General features: G+C 43.9%; 1 protein-coding gene across 1 annotated transcript; it reads right to left on the bottom strand.

Moving 5' to 3' along the window:
• Nucleotides 1-6,273: 6,273 nt before the first annotated feature.
• Nucleotides 6,274-19,438, bottom strand: LOC143828687 (aldehyde dehydrogenase family 3 member B1-like). Its single transcript, XM_077318928.1, has 9 exons — nucleotides 19,291-19,438; nucleotides 19,055-19,165; nucleotides 17,573-17,693; nucleotides 17,310-17,395; nucleotides 16,462-16,543; nucleotides 13,579-13,965; nucleotides 12,238-12,404; nucleotides 8,803-8,902; nucleotides 6,274-7,211 (listed from the first exon to the last, which is right to left on the bottom strand). Exons 1-9 carry the CDS (start codon nucleotides 19,384-19,386, stop codon nucleotides 7,018-7,020), a joined length of 1,344 nt encoding a protein of 447 aa, XP_077175043.1. The 5' UTR covers nucleotides 19,387-19,438; the 3' UTR covers nucleotides 6,274-7,017.
• Between the last annotated feature and the right edge of the window lie 236 nt (nucleotides 19,439-19,674).

The raw sequence follows: 19,674 nt of genomic DNA, 5'->3' as shown, positions 1-19,674 counted from the left end.
CACTTTCACCATACATGTCCATGGGGGGGTCATTCTGTATTCCCCATCACTTTCTCTGTGCACCTCCATCAGGTTTTATTTGTTATCCTGCATTATTTTCCTCATTTCAGTTGCTGTTTACCCAAAGTTTCTGAGAATACTCTTGTGTGAAGATTTCCTCTCACTTTCTTTTCCTTCTGCCATTCCTCCTCACTTCATCATCAGTAATAAAACACTGTTGCAGTTGTTTAATTTTTTTATATAAATGGGCTTAGTTTAGTGATACCGCTATTTTTTGCTGAACTTGGCTCAATGGCAAAAAAATTAGTAACAGGGAAGGTTTTAAACATTGTGTGTATGTGAGTGTGAATATTGTTTAAACTTAAAAGAAAATAAGTGCCCTCAGAAGGAGAAACTGCCGTCAGCTGGGAAGTTCCCCTCGCTCCAGCAGTGAGGCTTGGAAGTCAGAAATTTTCCTCTAGCCCCTGGGGCAGAATGAGAGAGAGAGAGCAAGAGAGTGCACGGGCCAGGTTGAGCACGGCTCGGCTCAGCACACAAAATATCTAAAACCTTCCCTGTCCCTAACTTTTAGAGCAGCGTTTCAAGTTCAATGACAAATAGTATTATTGCTAGACTTGTTTCTCTTTTTAAAAACGCAGAAATTAGAAGATGGAAAAACTAAGCAATTTTGGAGCTTGTACACAGAAGTGAGAATCACTAGCAAAATGGCTATCAGAGAGTAAATGCAGCATGAAGAATCGTCGTTTCCTATTTCGAAAAACACACCCAGCACAAAACTGACCAGTCATGCTTCACAAAAAAGGTCAGTGCTGCAATGCTATCCAGTATTTGCGATGATATGCTTAACATGTACTTCATGAAAGTCAAATTTAAAAAATATATGCAGAGTGCAGTCACAGGTTTCAAATTAAAGCCATTCTGACTTCAATTCTGTTATCATCTGAACTGAGTTGTGCATGCAGGAAAAAACAAGATCTGGCATGAAGGCTTGACCTTTAATACAGAAGCAGAGCACTTACTTGCAATCTGTGGAACTATGCAAGACTGGTCAGTAAGGCTGCAATCCTAAAGACAGCCACTGGGAAGAAAATCCTTTGGAATCTGGTAGGCTTTATGTCATGTTGCCCCCTCCATGCCTCCATGCCATCACTCAGGAGGTCATTCCTGAATGGGTTTTCTGGTATTTTCCATATGTCCCTCTGCCTTCAGCCACTCCCCCCTTTGCTTCTTGGGTTCTCTGATCTCCTGGTAGTACTGTTTATGTTATATTATATCTGTAGGCCTGAGCCTGTGTAGTATCTGAAAAGGTGAATGGCCTTCTTGCTCTGTGACACCCTGGTATCAAATTTATGAACTGCTTTCACTTTGCTTCTGCTTTGAAGATAAAAGGCCTTTTCCCTGGGGATGCATTTTGGCATGCAAAATACCAAATGAAGGGGGGGGGTGGCATGAGGTTAAGGCTATATGTATCCTGGCTTTGCTATTAAGCCTTGTCTTTAGCAATGTTCTGTTATAGCTGAAAGCCTGTATTAGTTCCCTGTGAACCCAAATAAAACAGTGTATGGACTTTTCTGTTTTCATTGTCCCTGGGTGTTGCATTGCTGGGGAATGACACTTTATTTCTTATGTTCATCCTGCAGCTGTTGAGAGGGAGAAAATAATTTGAATTCTGGGTATCATTAATGTGCAGAGGATGATAGTGGAAAAATTGTGGCCTACCAAAAAAGTTATGTCTATGAAATCAGCATAGCTTCACTAAAGATTTCTGAGTAACAGACAGACTCTTTGAATTGATTCTACTTGCAGATCTGTTTGGACTTAAACTGCCTTAAGCACCCAGCCTTTACAGTTTCATCCAAACATTCTGTTACCACTCCTTAGAGACCTATCAGTATTCATCCTTCTGCTTTTACTGTATCAATATGGTTACAGTACTGTAGGTCAGAAGTCGTCAACCTGTGGTCTTCCAGATGTTCATGGACTACAATTCCCATGAGCCCCTGACAGCGTTTGCTGGCAGGGGCTCATGGGAATTGAAGTCCATGAACATCTGGAAGACCACAGGTTGACTACCCCTGCTGTAGGTGACTACTTCATTAAATGGCTCGAGCAGAGTCACCTGAAACTCAGCCCCTCCAAGACGGAAATCTTGTGGTTGGGTCGTAAGGGGGGAAGAACAGGAAGCATGCTTACCCTCCCTGGCTGGGATGCAACCCAAGATCACGTCCCAGGCCAGGAATTTGGGGGTGATCATTGATGCCTCATTGACACTCAAGGCACAGGTGAAGAGAGTAGCTAGCCAGCCTGTGCTGAGGCAGCTGCACTGGTTACCAGTTGCCTTCCAGATCAGGTTCAAAGTTCTGTTTTTGACCTTTAAGACCATACACGGTCTGGGCCCAGCATATATGAGTGACCACCTGTTACCCTATGTCCCCCACAGGGCCTTACGCTCTGCAAGTTCTAATCTATTAGTCATCCCTGGCCCCAGGGAGGCTCACCTGGCCTCGACCAGGGCCTTTTCGGTCCTGGCTCCAACCTGGTGGAATGAGCTCGAGAGAAGCTGCGGGCCCTGTGGGTGCTCTTCATGTTCTGTAAGGCCTGCAAAATGGAGCTCTTCCGCCAGGCGGCAAGCCAGGCGGCAAATAAGATCAGGGGCCGCCCCTCACAGAATGGTGATTGTGAGTTCTACCAGCCCCCTCTCCACTTCCCCCCTTTAGATGTGATGACCAAGGTTTTAGACTCAGGTGGAGTTTTTTCCTCAATTTCTTGATTTATTTGTTGTTGTTGTTAGGTGAGAAGTCGTGTCCGACCCATCACGACCCCATGGACAATGATCCTCCAGGCCTTCCTGTCCTCTACCATTCCCCAGAGTCCATTTAAGTTTGCACCTACTGCTTCAGTGACTCCATCCAGCCACCTCATTCTCTGTCGTCCCCTTCTTCTTTTGCCCTCGATCGCTCCCAGCATTAGGCTCTTCTCCAGGGAGTCCTTCCTTCTCATGAGGTGACCAAAGTATTTGAGTTTCATCTTCAGGATCTGGCCTTCTAAAGAGCAGTCAGGGCTGATCTCCTCTAGGACTGACCGGTTTGTTCGCCTTGCAGTCCAAGGGACTCGCAAGAGTCTTCTCCAGCACCAGAGTTCAAAAGCCTCAATTCTTTGACGCTCGGCCTTCCTTATGGTCCAACTTTCGCAGCCATAAATTGCAACTGGGAAGACCATAGCCTTGACTAAACGCACTTTTGTTGGCAGGGTGATGTCTCTGCTTTTTAGGATGCTGTCTAGATTTGCCATAGCTTTCCTCCTCAGGAGCAAGCGTGTTTTAATTTCTTTGCTGCAGTCCCCATCTGCAGTGATCTTGGAGCCCAGGAAAATAAAATCTGTCACTATCTCCATTTCTTCTCCATCTATTTGCCAGGAATTGAGAGGGCCGGATGCCATGATCTTTGTTTTCTTGATGTTGAGTTTCAAGACAACTTTTGCACTCTCCTCCTTCACCCGCATCAACAGGCTCTTTAATTCCTCTTCACTTTCTGCCATTAGAGTGATTTCATCTGCATATCTAAGGTTGTTGATATTTCTCCCTGCAATTTTGATCCCAATTTGTGACTCCTCTAATCCCGCCTTTCTCATGATGTGCTCCGCATATAAGTTAAATAGGCAAGGCGACAGTATACAGCCTTGCCGAACTCCTTTCAATTTTGAACCAATCAGTGATTCCATGTTCAGTTCTCACTGTTGCTTCTTGACCTGCATATAAATTTCTCAAGAGACAAATAGGATGCTCTGGTATTCCCATTTCTTTAAGAACTTGCCACAATTTGTTGTGCTCCACACAATCAAAGGCAATGAAGCAAAAGTAGATGTTCTTCTGGAACCCCCTAGCTTTCTCCATGATCCAGCGTATGTTGGCAATTTGATCTCTAGTTCCTCTTCCTCTTCGAAATCCTGCCTGTACTTCTGGAAGTTCTCGGTCCGCATATTGCTGGATCCTAGCTTGTAGGATCTTGAGCATAACTTTGCTAGCATGAGAAATGAGTGCAATGGTGCGGTAGTTTGAACATTCTTTGGCATTGCCCTTCTTTGGGATTGGAATGTAAACTGACCTTTTCCAATCCTGTGGCCATTGTTGAGTTTCCAAATTTGCTGGCATATTGAGTGTAGCACTTTTACTGCATCGTCCTTTAAGATTTTGAATAGTCCAACTGGAATGCTGTCACCACCACTAGCTTTATTGTTGCTCAGACTTCCTAAGGCCCATTTGACTTCACATTCCAGGATGTCTGGCTCCAGGTCAGTAACTACCCCATTGTGGTCATCAGTGATGTTAAGCTCCCGCTTGTATAGATCTTCTGCATAATTTTGCCACCTTTGTTTAATCTCTTCTGCTTCTGTGAGGTCCCTACCATTTTGGTCCCTTATCATACCCACCTTTCCATGAAATGTTCTCTTCATATCTCCAATTTTCTTGAAAAGATCTCTGGTCCTCCCCATTCTATTGTTTTCTTCCATTTGTTTGCACTTTTCATTTAAGAAGGCATTCTTATCTCTTCTAGCTTTTCTCTGGAATTCTGCATTCAATTGGGTGTATCTTTCTCTTTCTCCCTTGCCTTTCACTTCCCTTCTCTCCTTAGCTATTTGTAAAGCTTCCTCAGACAGCCATTTTGATTTCTTGCATTTCTTTTTCTTTGGGATGGTTTTAGTTGCTACCTCTTGTACAATGTTGTGAACCTCCATCCATAGTTCTTCAGGCACTCTATCAGATCTAATTCCTTAAATCTATTTGTCACCTCTACTGTATATTCGTCGGAGATATGATTTAGTTCATACCTGAGTGGCCTAGTGCTTTTCTCTACTTTCTTCAATTTAAGCCTAAATTTTGCAACAAGAAGCTGATGATCTGAACCACAATCAGCTCCTGGTCTTGTTTATACTGACTGTATAGAACTTCTCCATCTTTGGCTGCAGAGCACATAGTCAATCTGATTTCTGTATTGACCATCTGGTGATGTCCATGTGTGGAGTCGTCTCTTGGGTTGTTGGGAAAGAGTGTTTGCTATGACCATTGTATTCTCTTGACAAAATTCTACCAGCCTGTGGCCTGCTTCATTTTGTACTCCAAGGCCAAACTTGCCTGTTATCCCGGTTATCTTTTGGCTTCCTACTTTAGCATTCCAATCCCCCATGATGATAAGCACATCATTTTTTGGTGTTGCTTCTATAAGGTGTTGTAGGGCTTCATAGAACTGATCAACTTCATCCTCTTCAGCAGCAGTGGTTGGGGCATAGACCTGGATTACTGTGATGTTGAATGGTTTGCCTTGGATTTGAACTGATATCATTCTGTCATTTTGGGGATTGTATCCCAAGACTGTTTTTCCTACTCTCTTATTGATTATGAAGGCTACTCCATTTCTTCTGCAAGATTCTTGTCCACAGTAGTATACCTGATGGTCATCTGAATTAAATTCACCCATTCCTGTCCATTTTAGTTCACTGATTCCTAAAATGTCGATGTTCAGTCTTGTCATTTCTTGTTTAACCACGTCCAGCTTGCCTTGATTCATGGATCTGACGTTCCAGGTTCCTATGGAATAAAAATCTTTACAGCATCGGACTGTCTTTTCGCCACCAGTTACTTCCACAACTGAGCGTCCTTTCGGCTTTGGCCCAGTCGCTTCATTCATTCTGGCGCTACTCATACTAGCCGTCTGCTCATCCCCAGTAGCATATTGGACACCTTCCGACCTGAGGGGCTTATCTTCCGGCGTCATATCATTGTGCCTTTTGGAACTGTCCATAAAGTTTTCATGGCAAAGATATTGGAGTGGTTTGCCATTTCCTTCTCCAGTGGATCACCTTTTGTCAGAGCTCTCAGCTATGACCTGTCCGTCTTGGGTGGCCCTGCACGGTATAGCTCATAGCTTCACTGAACTACGCAAGCCCCCTTGCCACAACAAGGCAGCGATCCTTGAAGGGGGACTTGATTTATAGGATTTTTTAAATTATTTGTATTAGTTTTATTGGTCTTATTTGGATATATTGGGTTTTTATATTGAATTGTAACCCGCCTCGAGCCTCCTGGGGGAGGCGGGTAATAAATATAATAATAATAATAATGATTAATAATAAATAAATAAATAAATAAAAACAGATGAAACCGTCCTCTTGGGAATGGACGGGAAACTAAACCATATGCAGAACTGTTTTTCATAACATAATTCAAAGGGAAATGACACTGACATCTTAAACAATGCTTTAATGGTACTGGATTGTCCTAAGTGAAGAAAATTCAGTGTAGGAATGGAGGGCATTTCATGCAGTCCTATCAAACCACCTTTACTAGTCATTTGCCTTTTCTTACCCTTCCCAACAACTGACAAAAAAAGACAAGAGCAACACAGATAAGTCCTACTTAGTACCACATTGAAAGTTTCTATACAAGACCTACAAGACTGAAATTATGGGTGAAAGGTTAGAGGTAAGATAACTGACAGGAAGCCAAGACAGGGGGCAGGGTTTCTGCTGAAGGCAGGGCCTCTGCATTAGGCTTTTTAGGATGCATGAGTAGATTCTACAAATGTGGAACTGAATCATAGAATTACCTATTAGTCAGATACAATCCAGACGTTGATAAAACTGACGATGGCAGAATACTTTATTATCAAAACAAATTCCTGGGTCATTTCCTTATTTTTGTCTCTTCCTCAGTGACTGTATAGGCTGTGAACACAGGATCCCTCATGTCATTTGAGAGTTAAAAAAAACCTATGGTTTGAATTGACATTATTAGACAAGAAAGTTCAATACAGAGAGATCACTTTATTTGAATATAAGAGTCACTGAGGAAGAAACAAAAACAAGGAAAAAACTTAGGAACTTGTCTTGACTTTAATAAAGTATTCTGCCATCATCAGTTTCATTTTCTTCTTGATGGATTCTACAAACAGCAAAGGAGACAGAGACCCCCATTCTCTCTTGCAGCCTGTGGTAGCTCTAAGCCGCTCCTGTTTAGGGAGTTCACAGGAGGGTGCAAGGGTTCCAGCGTCTGATGTCTGTGCCAAACTTCAGGATTTGCAGCTTCCTTTCAGTGTAGGGTGGGTAGCGTACAGAGTTGAGTGCTTCCAGGCCCATGCAGCGAGTGAGGCACCCTCGTTGGTGAGTGAAAGTGTCAAAGCTGAACTTGCCATGATACTTGCCAAACCCACTGCATCCTGCAAGAGAGTCACAAAGAAAGGATGCAGATCAAATCCAATTCAAAAGCTGGACCCCTATCCATTCTTCTGCATGTACACAAGATTGCAAGTGTTCCCATATAGGCTACTAACATAAAAGTCAACTAGACCTTGCCAGGAATCAAGAACACTTCACCTATAAGTCTATAAGAAGGTATAGCAGCCATAAGTAAAGAATATACTTGGGCGTAGTACTATGATGCTTGAATTGACATCAAGGTCTAGAAACATTGAAAAAGCTTATTTGTACACTAAGGCCCATTCTACATGTCAGCAGCTACACTGGATTGCCACCAGTGCAGTGCTGCAAAGCATAAAGCTCCATAGTTCACTGTGTCCCCATGAGGGACACATATCAGTACCAGATCCACTCCAGCACAGAAATGTGTCCTCATGTGGGACACAGTTCAGCAGGACACCTGGTGTCCTGCTGAAATGTGCCCCCATGGGAAACAAAGCAGTGGTGGAATAGTTCTTCCATGTGGAGTAGGGCGCTGGGGGAGGGGTGTTATTTTCCAGGAGGTTGGGATTGCATTCCATGCAATCCCACCTTCCTGCAAAATAAAACTGAATGCTACCCTGCATCACGGCAGACCTGGGCATTCTTTGCCCCCTTTGGGCCACCATAGGGCAAGGAGGAACTTTCCACATGCTGGACCCCACAACAGCTAAGGGAATGCAGAAGAATCCACATTCCCTTAGCCTGGGGCTGCTGAGGGCCCAATCCACAGGAGACCTGGGAGAAGGCCTGCCCAGATGCTGTGTCATGTGGAAGCCGGGATTTTCCCCACTTCCATATGACTGCCCATGCGGAATCAGCCTAAGAGTGGCAAGGCATATTGCTCTTTACTGCCACTTGCTTAAGAAAGGAATTAAGATTGAATATTTCTAGGAGGAGGCAGCAGACTTGCCTGCCTGTTTAAGGATTTTCACCAGTAAACATCCCAAGTAATTAACTAATCTGCCAGTTACATGAAACACTTGGCTTTATTATTTAGCTAATTACATGGAATTAATTCCTGTTGTTCCTTGTAGTATGAGGCCTGTAAAAGTGCCAACAGTAGTTCAGGAACCTCTCAAGATAATAGTTTTGCCCCTCCTAATTTCAAAAAGTAATGCTGTCACTATAGTTTTACATGCTTTCAAGAAGAATGGCGGGAATACCATGGAGCATCATCATACATAGTTTTGGATTTCCCCCTTTACAGTAATTTGCAAGAATATGTTATAGAAACTATAGTTCCAACACCTTGTCCAAACAATCAAAAATTGATCTATATATTCCTAGCTGATCAGGACTCCAAAGTTACAGAAAATGTGGCAACCTTCTTGGTGGTAGCATCTAAACAATGGAATCCTAGTTTGAAAAAGGATACTTATACAGACATGTCCTGGGATTATTCATAATATTGGGCTGAATTTGTCAATATTTCAAATATTAAATTATGCCAATAAAGATATTCTGTCTGTCTGTCCTCATTTTATGGATAGAGCAAGATGCATGATCATGTAGGATGAAAGCAGAAGATAAAGACAGAAACAGTGTAGGAGAGAAAGGAGAAAGTCATACCAATTCCCCCAAATGGTAGAGTGACCAGTGACATATGCATCAGGACATCATTCCCAGAAAATATACCACTGCAGGTGCAGCTCAATACCCGGTCCACAACCTAAGGAAAGGGGGAAAAGAAAACAATCAGGAGCCCTGTTCTTGATTCCCCACAACCATTGCACCTCAGGAAAACAGTGCTATAGGGAATGCTTAAACCCTCCTTCTACCATAATCTGCTCCTGAGATAAATCACTCCTCAGCATGTTTTAGCCCCCTGAAGTCACATCTGACTAAAAGCAGCCTTTGTCAACCTTTTTACCATTAAGAAACCCCTGAAATATTCTTCAGGCTTCGAGAAACCCCAGAAGTGGTGCAATAGTGCAGAAAATGGTTGGGAAGCATAGCTGTGTACACACCAACCCATGGACCCTCCCCTTCCCACCCCCTCTAGGCCCATCATTGGCCATTTTGAGAGGAGCTGGTAGGTCACAACATGACCGTATATGATCATATTAACTGATAAATGTTTAACACATTTTTTAAAAATATTAAAAATTATTTAGCTCCCACCCATTGGAGAAACCCTTCCAGCTCTCTCAAGAAAATCCAGGTTAAGAAAGCCTAGTTGAAAAAGTCTAGGCAAAAAGGAACAGAATTGGTTAGGGAAATAGCTAGATAATGGCAGATATTATCACATTTGCACCTAACACGTCAACTTCTCAGTTGGATTTTATAGACTGGACAGCCAAGATTTCCTAACAACCAACAGGTAATATACTAAGCTGAGATTTCAATGCAGGTAAATATATCATCCATTGTTGTTCCTCTATATATTTGTGAAACAGCCTAGGGGGTGGGAGTTAGTCCAAGTTAGAATAGGGATGTCCAAGTTAGAATAGGGCCAATCAGGGTGCAGCCAGCTTTGTCCTGATTGGCCCTGCCCCTGCAGCTCCTGCCCTTCATCCCTGGACTCTAGCCTCTTTGCTCTCAGATGCCTCAGTGCCTGGAGCCAGCAGCAGATAAGGGGATAGGGCCCTGAGCAAAGGGTCATGGTGGGGGGCTTGCTAACGTGGGCCTCTTGGCCTGCTAAGCAGGGCCTGCTGACTGCCTGTTAAGGAGCTGTGTCCTGACCCTGCTAACGAGCTGCCCAGTCCCCGCCTGCCCCACTTGATCTGGCTGTGAGCTGCGGCCCAAAGACACCTTAAGCTGCCTGGCCAGGGGCCAGGGGAGGGGACCCTTTCAAGGCCTGTTCTTAGGAATGGGCTTTGAAGCTATATATAAGATGATGACGAAGTAACACACTCTCAGTGGCAGTTCATGCAACAATGCTGTCTTTCCAACTGTGCTAAGGTAATTTAAAAACCATCATGAGTTTAAAAATAATAATGTCAAAGACCATATAAGCCAACTAAAATCTAAGCCTAATAAGCAATTATTACTATAGTATGGCTTTAGCATATATGAAAGCCTTGTTTTAGAAAATAATTTTCAAAAATTTCTAAGATCATTTTCAGACAGAAGGATCTTTTCCTGGAAGAATAGTATTTTCATGGGCCTCAGTGTTGGACAGAGTACAAAACCCTTAAAAATTTAAAAAGTAAAAGTAGGGGTGGGGGAGAGATTATGAACATAGAGATGCTCAAACTAAGTAGGGAGATCCTAGCCATCATGCTCAAAATTGCCACAACAGTCAAACTAGGTAGGTCAGAGTCACCGTTTTATACTAATCATACCTCCAGATGGAATAGCTGAGGAAAAGAGATTTTCCCACATAACATGATAGTGGATAGTACTGTCAAGTTGCAGTTAATTTATGGCAACTCAGTAGGTTTTTCAAGACAAGAGACATTCCCTGTGCCTGCTTAGTGACCCTGGACTTCCTTAGTAGACTCCCATCTAAGTTCTAATCTAGGGCAACCTGCTTAGCTTCCAAGAGCTGACAAGATCAAGCTGACCTGGGCGAGCCAAGTCACGGCCCCCATAAGATACTCAGAGATTTTCACAATAACAATAACATGCATTGTTGTGCCTTACACTTGAGGCAACAACAAGTGGGGGCACTTTGTGAAATCCCCAGACTGTGATGAGCATTTGCCAATGTGATACATACTACGACTATTATTACAACATAACTACATTGGAAAAGCAACCACTGATGAAGACAGATAGAAAGCGGGTTATTTAACCCAGGATCCTGTTTGGTTGACTCTTTATGTTTGATTCTTTATTTGGACTTTTACTTATTATTATCATCATCATCATTTGATTTATTCCCCGCCACTCCCTGTCTGGCTCATGGCGGGTTACAACGTCTTATACAAACCCCATTAAAACCCCATTAAAAGTCATAAAAAAACACAACATGTCAGAAAACCCACTCCCAATCCCCACTACTAGTAGGATGGAGAAGGAGGTCTGATCCTACTCAGACCCCAGAAGGGGCATCTGTCTAACTTGCCAGCCCTGGCTTCAACCGTAGACCTGGCGGAAGAGCTCCGTCTTGCAGGCCCTGCAGAACACTGAAAGATCTCGCAGGGCCCGCAGCTCACCCAGGAGCTCACCCCACCAGGTAGGAGCCAGGACCAAAAAGGCCCTGGCCCTGGTTGAAGCCAGGCGCACTTCCCTGGGGCCAGGAATGACCAATACATTTTCCCCCACAGAGGGTAAAGCCCTGCGGGGGACATAGGGTGATAGGCGGTCCCTCAGGGCTTAAAGGTTAAAACCAGAACCTTGAACTGGATCCGGACTACAATTGGCAACCAATGTAGCTTCTTCAGCACAGAGAGAACTACCACATTATCTTGCCTTGTGATTTCCTTTTTTTTTTCTGAGTTCATATTGAGGAATCCACAGTTCGGTAATTGATAGGTTTTTGATTGAGGCCATGGCAGTTAAGATCTGGATCCTACCCCCCAAGTCAATGAGTTATAGGATCATCATGTTGCTCCCTAATAAACCTACAAGGCGGTTATAGGCCTTCTGTTGAGCAGGAGCAGCGAGGATATTCCAATCTACTGCTATAAATGAAATTAAGGATAAGATAAACAAACAAACAAAAACAAATAAATAAATAAACCCTGAAACTGGAGAGTCAGTTTGGAATAGTGGTTAGGAGTGCGGACTTCTAATCTGGCATGCCGGGTTCGATTCTGCACTCCCCCACATGCAGCCAGCTGGGTGACCTTGGGCTTGCCACAGCACTGATAAAACTGTTCTGACCGAGCAGTAATATCAGGGCTCTCCCAGCCTCACCCACCTCACAGGGTGTCTGTTGTGGGGAGAGGAAAGGGAAGGTGACTGTAAGCTGCTTTGAGCCTCCTTTGGGTAGAGAAAAGCATCATATAAGAACCAACTCTTCTTCTTCTTCTAAAAAGGAGGTGAACTTTATGATATTTTATATTGTTATCTGGTTCCAGACTTTTTGATAGGGCTGGCTACAAGACCAAAGCATACCTTGGAGCTGCAGGAGAAAGCATAGGCAATCAGTGGGTGATCCCTGCTATTGATATATTGGATGGCTTCTTCCAAGTTTGCCACTGTGAGAATAGGCAAGACAGGCCCAAAGATTTCCTCTTGCATGACTGGTTCCCATTCCTTAACATCAGCCAGCACTGTGGGAGCTGTGGACAAGAGAGGACAACAGCTTAGGCTCCTGTTCAGCTGCCATATCTGGCCTTGAGGTTGCTCTTCTCAATATTATTATTATTATTATTATTATTATTATTATTATTATTATTATTATTATTATTATCACTGTGGCCAAGTATTTGGGGGACAGAGAGGGCGCAAGTAGCTGAGCGTGGCAAAGATGGAAAAATGCCTGGCCAGCTACCTGCTTGACCTGTGCCTCAAGTGTTAGTGAGGCATCAATGGTCACTCCCAAATTTCTGGCCTGAGACGTGATCTTAAGTTACATTCCGGCCAGAGAGGGTAAGTGCGCTCCCTGGTCTGCTCCCCTACAGCCCAACCACAGGACCTGTGTCTTGGAGGGGTTGAGTTTCAGGCGACTCTGCTCGAGCCATCCAGCTACGGCTTCCAAACATCTGGCGAATGGTTCCGGGGGAGAGTCCGGGTGGCCATCCATGAGGAGAAAGAGCTGAGTGTCATCAGCATACTGATGGCAACCCAGCCCATAACTCCACACCAGCTGAGCCAGAGGAGGCATAAAGATGTTAAATAATGTGGGGGAGAGCACTGAGCCCTGTGGGACCCCACAAGGGAGCCGGTAAGGGCCCGATAATTCATCTCCCACTGCTAACCTCTGTGTCCGGTTTTGGAGGAAGGAGTGTATCCAGCGCGAGGCTGTACCCCTTATCCCCATACTGGCGAGACGGCTCACTAGCAGCTCATGATCGACCACGTCAAACGCGGCCGACAGATATAAAAAAAATGGAACAGCAGAGCCGCCTCGGTCAAGCTGGCGACGTAGGTCATCCAACAAGGAGACCAACACCGTCTCAACCCCATGGCCAGGACGGAAGCCAGACTGGTATGGATCGAGGGCTGAAGTATCTTCCAGGAACGCTAGTAGCTGGTCTGCCACAGCCCTTTCCACCACCTTTCCCAGGAACGCTAAGTGCGCTACCAGGCAGTAACTTGCGGGGTCATGTGGGTCCAGAGATGGTTTCTTGAGGATACACAAGCCGTCCCAAATGTAACCCTTTTCTCTGTGCTCTGTCAAATCGTCACTCATATCAGAAAAAAACCTCATTGTAACAAGTGTTCTGTACACAAAGTGAGGGTTTTCCTCTTTTTCTGCCACCCGTACTCCTCAGCATGAACCCACTTGCTCACCGATGTAACGGTCACACTCATCTGTCTCCCCACCAATGACTACTCGACCACAGTCCAGAAGTGAACGAACACGCTGGAAATGTTTATCATTGATCATGCGGCCAAAGTCAGGTGATTCCTGAGGATTGCAGCCATAGAAAGAATGAATAGCCTGACGTAAACAGGGAATCAGCCTGTCCTGAGTATCAGCAGTACAAATCACATAGTTCGGTGCAATGCATGACTGGCCCGCGTTGAAGAACTTTCCCCATACTATTCTGTTGGCTGCATTCTGGAAATCGCAGCAGCAGTCCACATAGCAGGGGTTTTGGCCTCCCAGCTCCATAGTCAATGGTGTCAGGTGTTTGGCTGCTGCAGTCATGACAATCTTTCCAACAGGGGGACTCCCTGCAGAAATAAAACAACAATGTGGCTGTCAAAAAGAAATACGTTCTTTCAAAAACTCCCATCCTAAATTCTGCACCAAGATAACCCACAGTCTTGTACAAAACACACACACACACACACACAAAAAACACAAGGCTAAGAAAATTAGCCCATAGTTGTACCATGTATATCCAAACTTAAGAAAAGGTTTGCGAATATGGTCTTTCAAAATAATTAATAGTGTCTTTTGGCTTTATTTGAGCACAGGAGATAATAAAACAAAGAATTTTGGATATTCACCGTCAACATGACTTTAATGAAATAGGCAGTGCACTTTTTCGATGCCTCCACTTAACAATCCGAGACCACTACCCAATTTATATAGTTTAACTATCTCTGAACACAGGAGACTATTTACACTCCTTCACTATAATATGTTACTATCTGCCTTTAGGGAAAGCTTATTAAGAAAATACCTATTTATAATCAATTATGCATTTGTCAGGATGAGATTATTGAAACATCAGAACCTGTACTACTTGAATGTCAACTGTATGATCAGATTGGAAGAGAATCTGCTGATTCTTTCCCACACATTAGGCTTAACTCTGAGACATTTAAAATCATGCTGTCAGACAAAAACTCTGAACTAATCTCTGCTAAATTTGCATGGAATAAACAGAAAGAAATTTCCAAGCTGGCAATGGCAAAAAGCTTTATTCAGAACAAGTTCCTAGGTATAAAACCTCATTTTCGTATTTTACTTCCTCAGTAAACTTATTCCTTAATTGTTTTTTTTTTCAGGGATACAAACAGTCTTCAACCCACTACTTTATATTTTATATACCTTATACTTTATATTTGAAGCCATATAATTTGGGTCTATTAATATCAAAGGTCCATGAAGGTAATTATCTTATAAAGGACCCTATTCCAACTCAGACACCCTGGACACATTCCACCCGCCAGGCTGTTTTACAAATATTAATAGGAACAATGGATAAGGATTGGTTCAATGGTTGTCTTTGCCCTTTCACAGCCCCCAGCTCCTGAGAAAACCAAGATGCTGAACAGGGCTCTGTTCAAGGAGAAAGAATTGTATCAAGAGCCCCTGTGTATTTCAAAGACTAACCAGGAACACAATGCAACTACCAGCATGTGGTGCATAAGGCCAATGCCAGATGATTCAACTGGGCTGCCATACCTCAGTGGCCTAAGTCCACACAAGTCTAAAATGATTTCTAAAATAGAAAATGCTACAGTATAGAAACCAAAAAGCCCACATTCCTCATCCTAGGCATGTGTGAGCTCAATGTAGTTTTTCAGTTGAAAAAAAGATTTCTGCACATTGTTTATTATTACATCAAATGTTCTTAGGCTCAGGCAGAGCTTACTAAAAAAAATGTCAGACAGACAAAGACAGATAAACATCCTAGCTCAAATGAAGGTAGGTGGCAGGGGCAAACTTAGTGAGTCTGGGACCCAGAATAAGTTCCAGGATAGAGCCCCAAAATCATTGCCACCAACCCCAGTGTGTTTCCTCCATTAGGAACAAGCAATGGGCGGTTCTTGCCTGCTGCAACACAGTCAGCTGACCAAATCCTCAATGGGGTGAGTGTGAACAGTCATTACCACAAGAGAATAGCCCAAGACCCAAACAGGGTCATCATGTAGACCATTTATGCACTGGGAACTTCACTGCCCCACCTCCCGTGCAGAAGCACAAACAGGAGGCGGATGAGGTGCACCAGGCCAAATGCTCCCCCATGTGGGTGCAGGAAGAGGTGGGGCACCCTGCCATGACTAAAACTCCAGCCTGCAGCACAGCATGAAACCTCCAGTGCATAAACGGTCCTAGGGCTGCAAACCTCCAGATCATGTCCAGAGCTCTTCTTAGGTTTACAACTAATCTTACAACTAATCTTCAAATGACAGGGAACAGTTCCCCTGCCTTGGAGTGTAGATTGTTTTGCATTATACCCCATGGAAATCCCTCCCAAAATCTCAAAGAATTTCACAACCCAGAGCTATCATTGGCAGCTGGAGCTTGGCCTTGCAGATGGGCCCAGTGCAGGATCTGGTTGCCTATTGGTAGTTGGTCATGCTAATTTTCACAAATAGTAATTGTGGGACTTCTGAAATCAACTATTAGATATGACCTTCTTCCCATGATGCCCTGACTGCTGCCATTTTTCCCTCCTGTCATGGCCATCCCACAAGACTTGAGAAGTAACAATGGGATCAAGTAGCTTTTCACAGACCAGCCACAAGTGACAAATTTACCTATACATCTCAGCTGAGCATTGGAAACAAAGGCAACAAAAAGCTACTCTGGTTGACAGCCAGCATGATCTAATAGAAAAAACAGTATTTGGATTAGGATTCAGATCCCATCTCAGGCATTAAATGGTCTGCCTAGTCACACTTTACTAGCCTCTGTTGCCTCTTTAATTTTTAACTGTTATTTAAATTCATTATGCAGATTATCATTCTGGAAATTAAAAAGGGAGATGTCACCTGTAAAGAAGATGTAATCAAACTTGTTCTCCAGTAATCTGGCAGTTGGTTCATGTCCACCAGTCACCACAGCAAAGGTGTCCTGTGAAATAAAACAAAAGAGTTGTTTATCATCACTCCCAAACAGCAGTTCAAACCGGCCAAGGTTCCACCCCTCTTAGCCAGATATCTCTTCTTGAATTGGAAGAAAAATGTACTTTTCACACAATTTACCATGACTGAGCTTCATGAAAAGTAATTTGAAGAGGGAATATACAACAACAAAACAATTGAGGGAGGTGGAAGTTTAAGCGTTTTCATACATACCTTTTGTTTTGCATGAAAATTCCTACTGAGGTACCTTTCCCCTTTTGTAAACCTACAGCACCCTGTGCAAAACTGACCCATAAGGAGAGACCTGCCTGGCAGCACAATATGAATAGTAAAGGGATAGCCTCCAAGGGGCACGACAAGGGAAATCCAAGGAAATTGTTATGCTTCACCTTGAGAATGAAGCAACAGGAAAAACTGGAACTAATTACTCCTACAAAATGTGGAGAAACTACAGACAGACAGCAAACTGAATGCCGATGGGAGCAAAATCACAACAAACATGTGCAATGAAAACGGAATGAAATGCAGAACAAAAATAAAACCCAATGGGAGTGCATAGTGAAAGCAAAGGAAAAGACCAATGCATAAAAAGCTAGTCTTCCCCAATAACATCCTACTCTGATGTAACATCAAAGCTAATTTTTGGTAGTATAAAACCAGAAAAATGTGTCATTATGTATGTGAATGAGAATTATGTAAGGAAGAATTGGGATAACAATAGAGAAATAAGGGAGAATTGGATCTAAGAAACTCACTGGGTCAAGGTAGTTTGGCAGCACTTCAGCCATTAGCTTTTCACTGCATCTGCTTAGCTCTGAAGGTTTCACAATTGCACAGTTCCCTAATGGAGAAAATAACACATGACTATGGTAGCAAGGTGTATAAACCATCACACATTTCCAGCCAGCCAGCAAGAGCCCCTGGGAAGAGATCAGCTGAAATAACAGACCATGGGTCAGGGATGTGGGAATATTCGGATGTGGGGAACTGAACAACTTTCAGAGAGCTTCTCACTCACCAGCTGCAATGGCCCCCACCAGAGGGATCAAGGTGGTGTGAAAGGGGAAATTAAAGGGTGAAATGATGAGCACCACTCCATAGGGGTCCTTGCGGATGAAGGCACTGTCAAAGATAGTGGCCTGCAAGGAAGTGAAGACAACAAAAAGCCATGAAGCATGCGAGGCAGGCAAGAATAATAGAGAAAGTTATCAACATGGAAGCTGTTTCACCTCAGTGTTCAGGTTGTTGGTAGAATGCTTTTCACATTCATCTCTATTTTATAATGCCCAAAGATGTTACACAGCATAATTATTCCACTTCTGGACCACTATATTTTTTCTATTGTTTGCTGAAATAATTTAGTGCCTTGTTTAACAGTAAAGATAATTAGTATGTACTCTTCAGTATGTAATGAAGAGGAAAATGTGTCCTCCTATTTAATTAAGATATGCACATAAAAATCCTAAGGATGCTTTCATGCATAACACTGAGGTAACAATTCTAAGGACACTTCCCTAAGAGTAAGTAAAGAATAAATAATTTTGAGGAGATCTACTTAGGATTCATCTTAAAAGTGTTGCAGATCTTCTCATGGATGTGTGCATTTGTGAATGCTGTTAAAGCATGAAACTGCCATTGTTAGATTTTGTAGTTGTGTAATTATTGTGTTTTTTCCCCAATATATTGGACTATCTAAACACCGCCCGCGGCGCCGCGGGTGCTGCGGACTAAATAAATCACTAAGGGGTCCTGGTGCGGGATGTGTCCGTGATGAGGAAGGGTCCGGATTGGACCCTTCCTCTGGACAGACAATGAGAGGGACCAATCTGATTGGTCCCTCTGATTGGTCCCTCTGATTTCCAGCCCCAGCAACTGCGAGCCGCGCTGTGCGCGGCTCGCAGTTGCTCCCGGCCTGACGCCCGAGGGAGCCCCTGGCAGCCGTGCAGAGTGCAGCTGCCAGGGGCTCCCTGCCTGGCGGCCTGATGCCCCAGGTAGCTCCCGTCAGTCGCACGGAGCGCGACTGCCGGGGGCTCCCTGCCCGGCGGCCTGACGCGGCGAGAGGCGCAAAGCACCTCTCGCCGCGTCAGGCCGTTCCCTCAAAGAGCCGCCGACCCAGAGAGCCGACCCAGAGGACTGCCGCCGGGGGACATTCACAACTGTAAGTTCCTAGTGCCCGCGGTATTCCTCATACAGCGGGCTATATTACTAGTTTCAATGTAATGTGATAAAATGTGTCAAGAGAACCCAGTAGAAATAGGCCTGTGGGAACTGCAGAAATTATCTCAGATTAGTTAGCCTTTGGACTACGGGTAACCAAACTGCGGGCCTCCGGATGTCTATGGACTACAATTCCCATGAGCCTCTGCCAGTGAATGCTGACAGGGGCTCATTGGAATTGTAGTCCATGGACATCTGGAGGGCCGCAGTTTGACTACCCCTGCTTTGGACCCTCCATCCAGTCAAAGTTATATTTCTGCCCCTCTCAGCTTGTCTCTCTTACCAGGTTCTTGCTCACACTCTCATCCTGCATCCAACGGCACAAGTTGTTGAGTGCATTGTTCACTTCATTCATAACAAGAGAAAATTCAGACAAATCTCCTTCATAAGCAGGCTGTTGGGAGAACAAAGGGATCTTAATTATAGCCACACTGGACGTACAAACTACAAAACAGGGCAATTGCTTCTGGTTAACAAGTACTCTTCAGCCAGAACCTGTGGCTGCTTCACTACACTCACCCTGCGCATGTCTGCGTTCACAGCTTGCAGGATTTCACACCTATTCTCCTCCAGAAAGCGGCCCAGGGCCTCCAGCTGGGTCCTCCGATATTCCATCGGCCGTGTCTTTCCTGTTAGCCAAGTAGCACGCAGGCTGTCCACCAAGGCCACATAAGGGTTTGAGCTGGAGATAAAACAGGTCATCCAATCATTTTTACCTTGTTGATATTTTTGTTGACACTTGTTCTTATAAGACAGGAAGCCACAAATTCAGCTGATAATAGCTCACAATGCTGCCTCTCATTTTCCTTCGTATCAGAAAAAAATAGTAAAATGTATGTATGTATGTATGTATGTATGTATGTATGTATGTATGTATGTATGTATGTATGTATGTATTTGTTG

The sequence above is a fragment of the Paroedura picta genome, chromosome 2, assembly GCF_049243985.1.
Source record: "Paroedura picta isolate Pp20150507F chromosome 2, Ppicta_v3.0, whole genome shotgun sequence".
Classification (NCBI taxonomy): Eukaryota; Metazoa; Chordata; class Lepidosauria; order Squamata; family Gekkonidae; genus Paroedura; species Paroedura picta.
The sequence above is the reverse complement of the archived record's forward strand: the minus strand, read 5'-3'. Positions and strand labels throughout refer to the sequence as shown.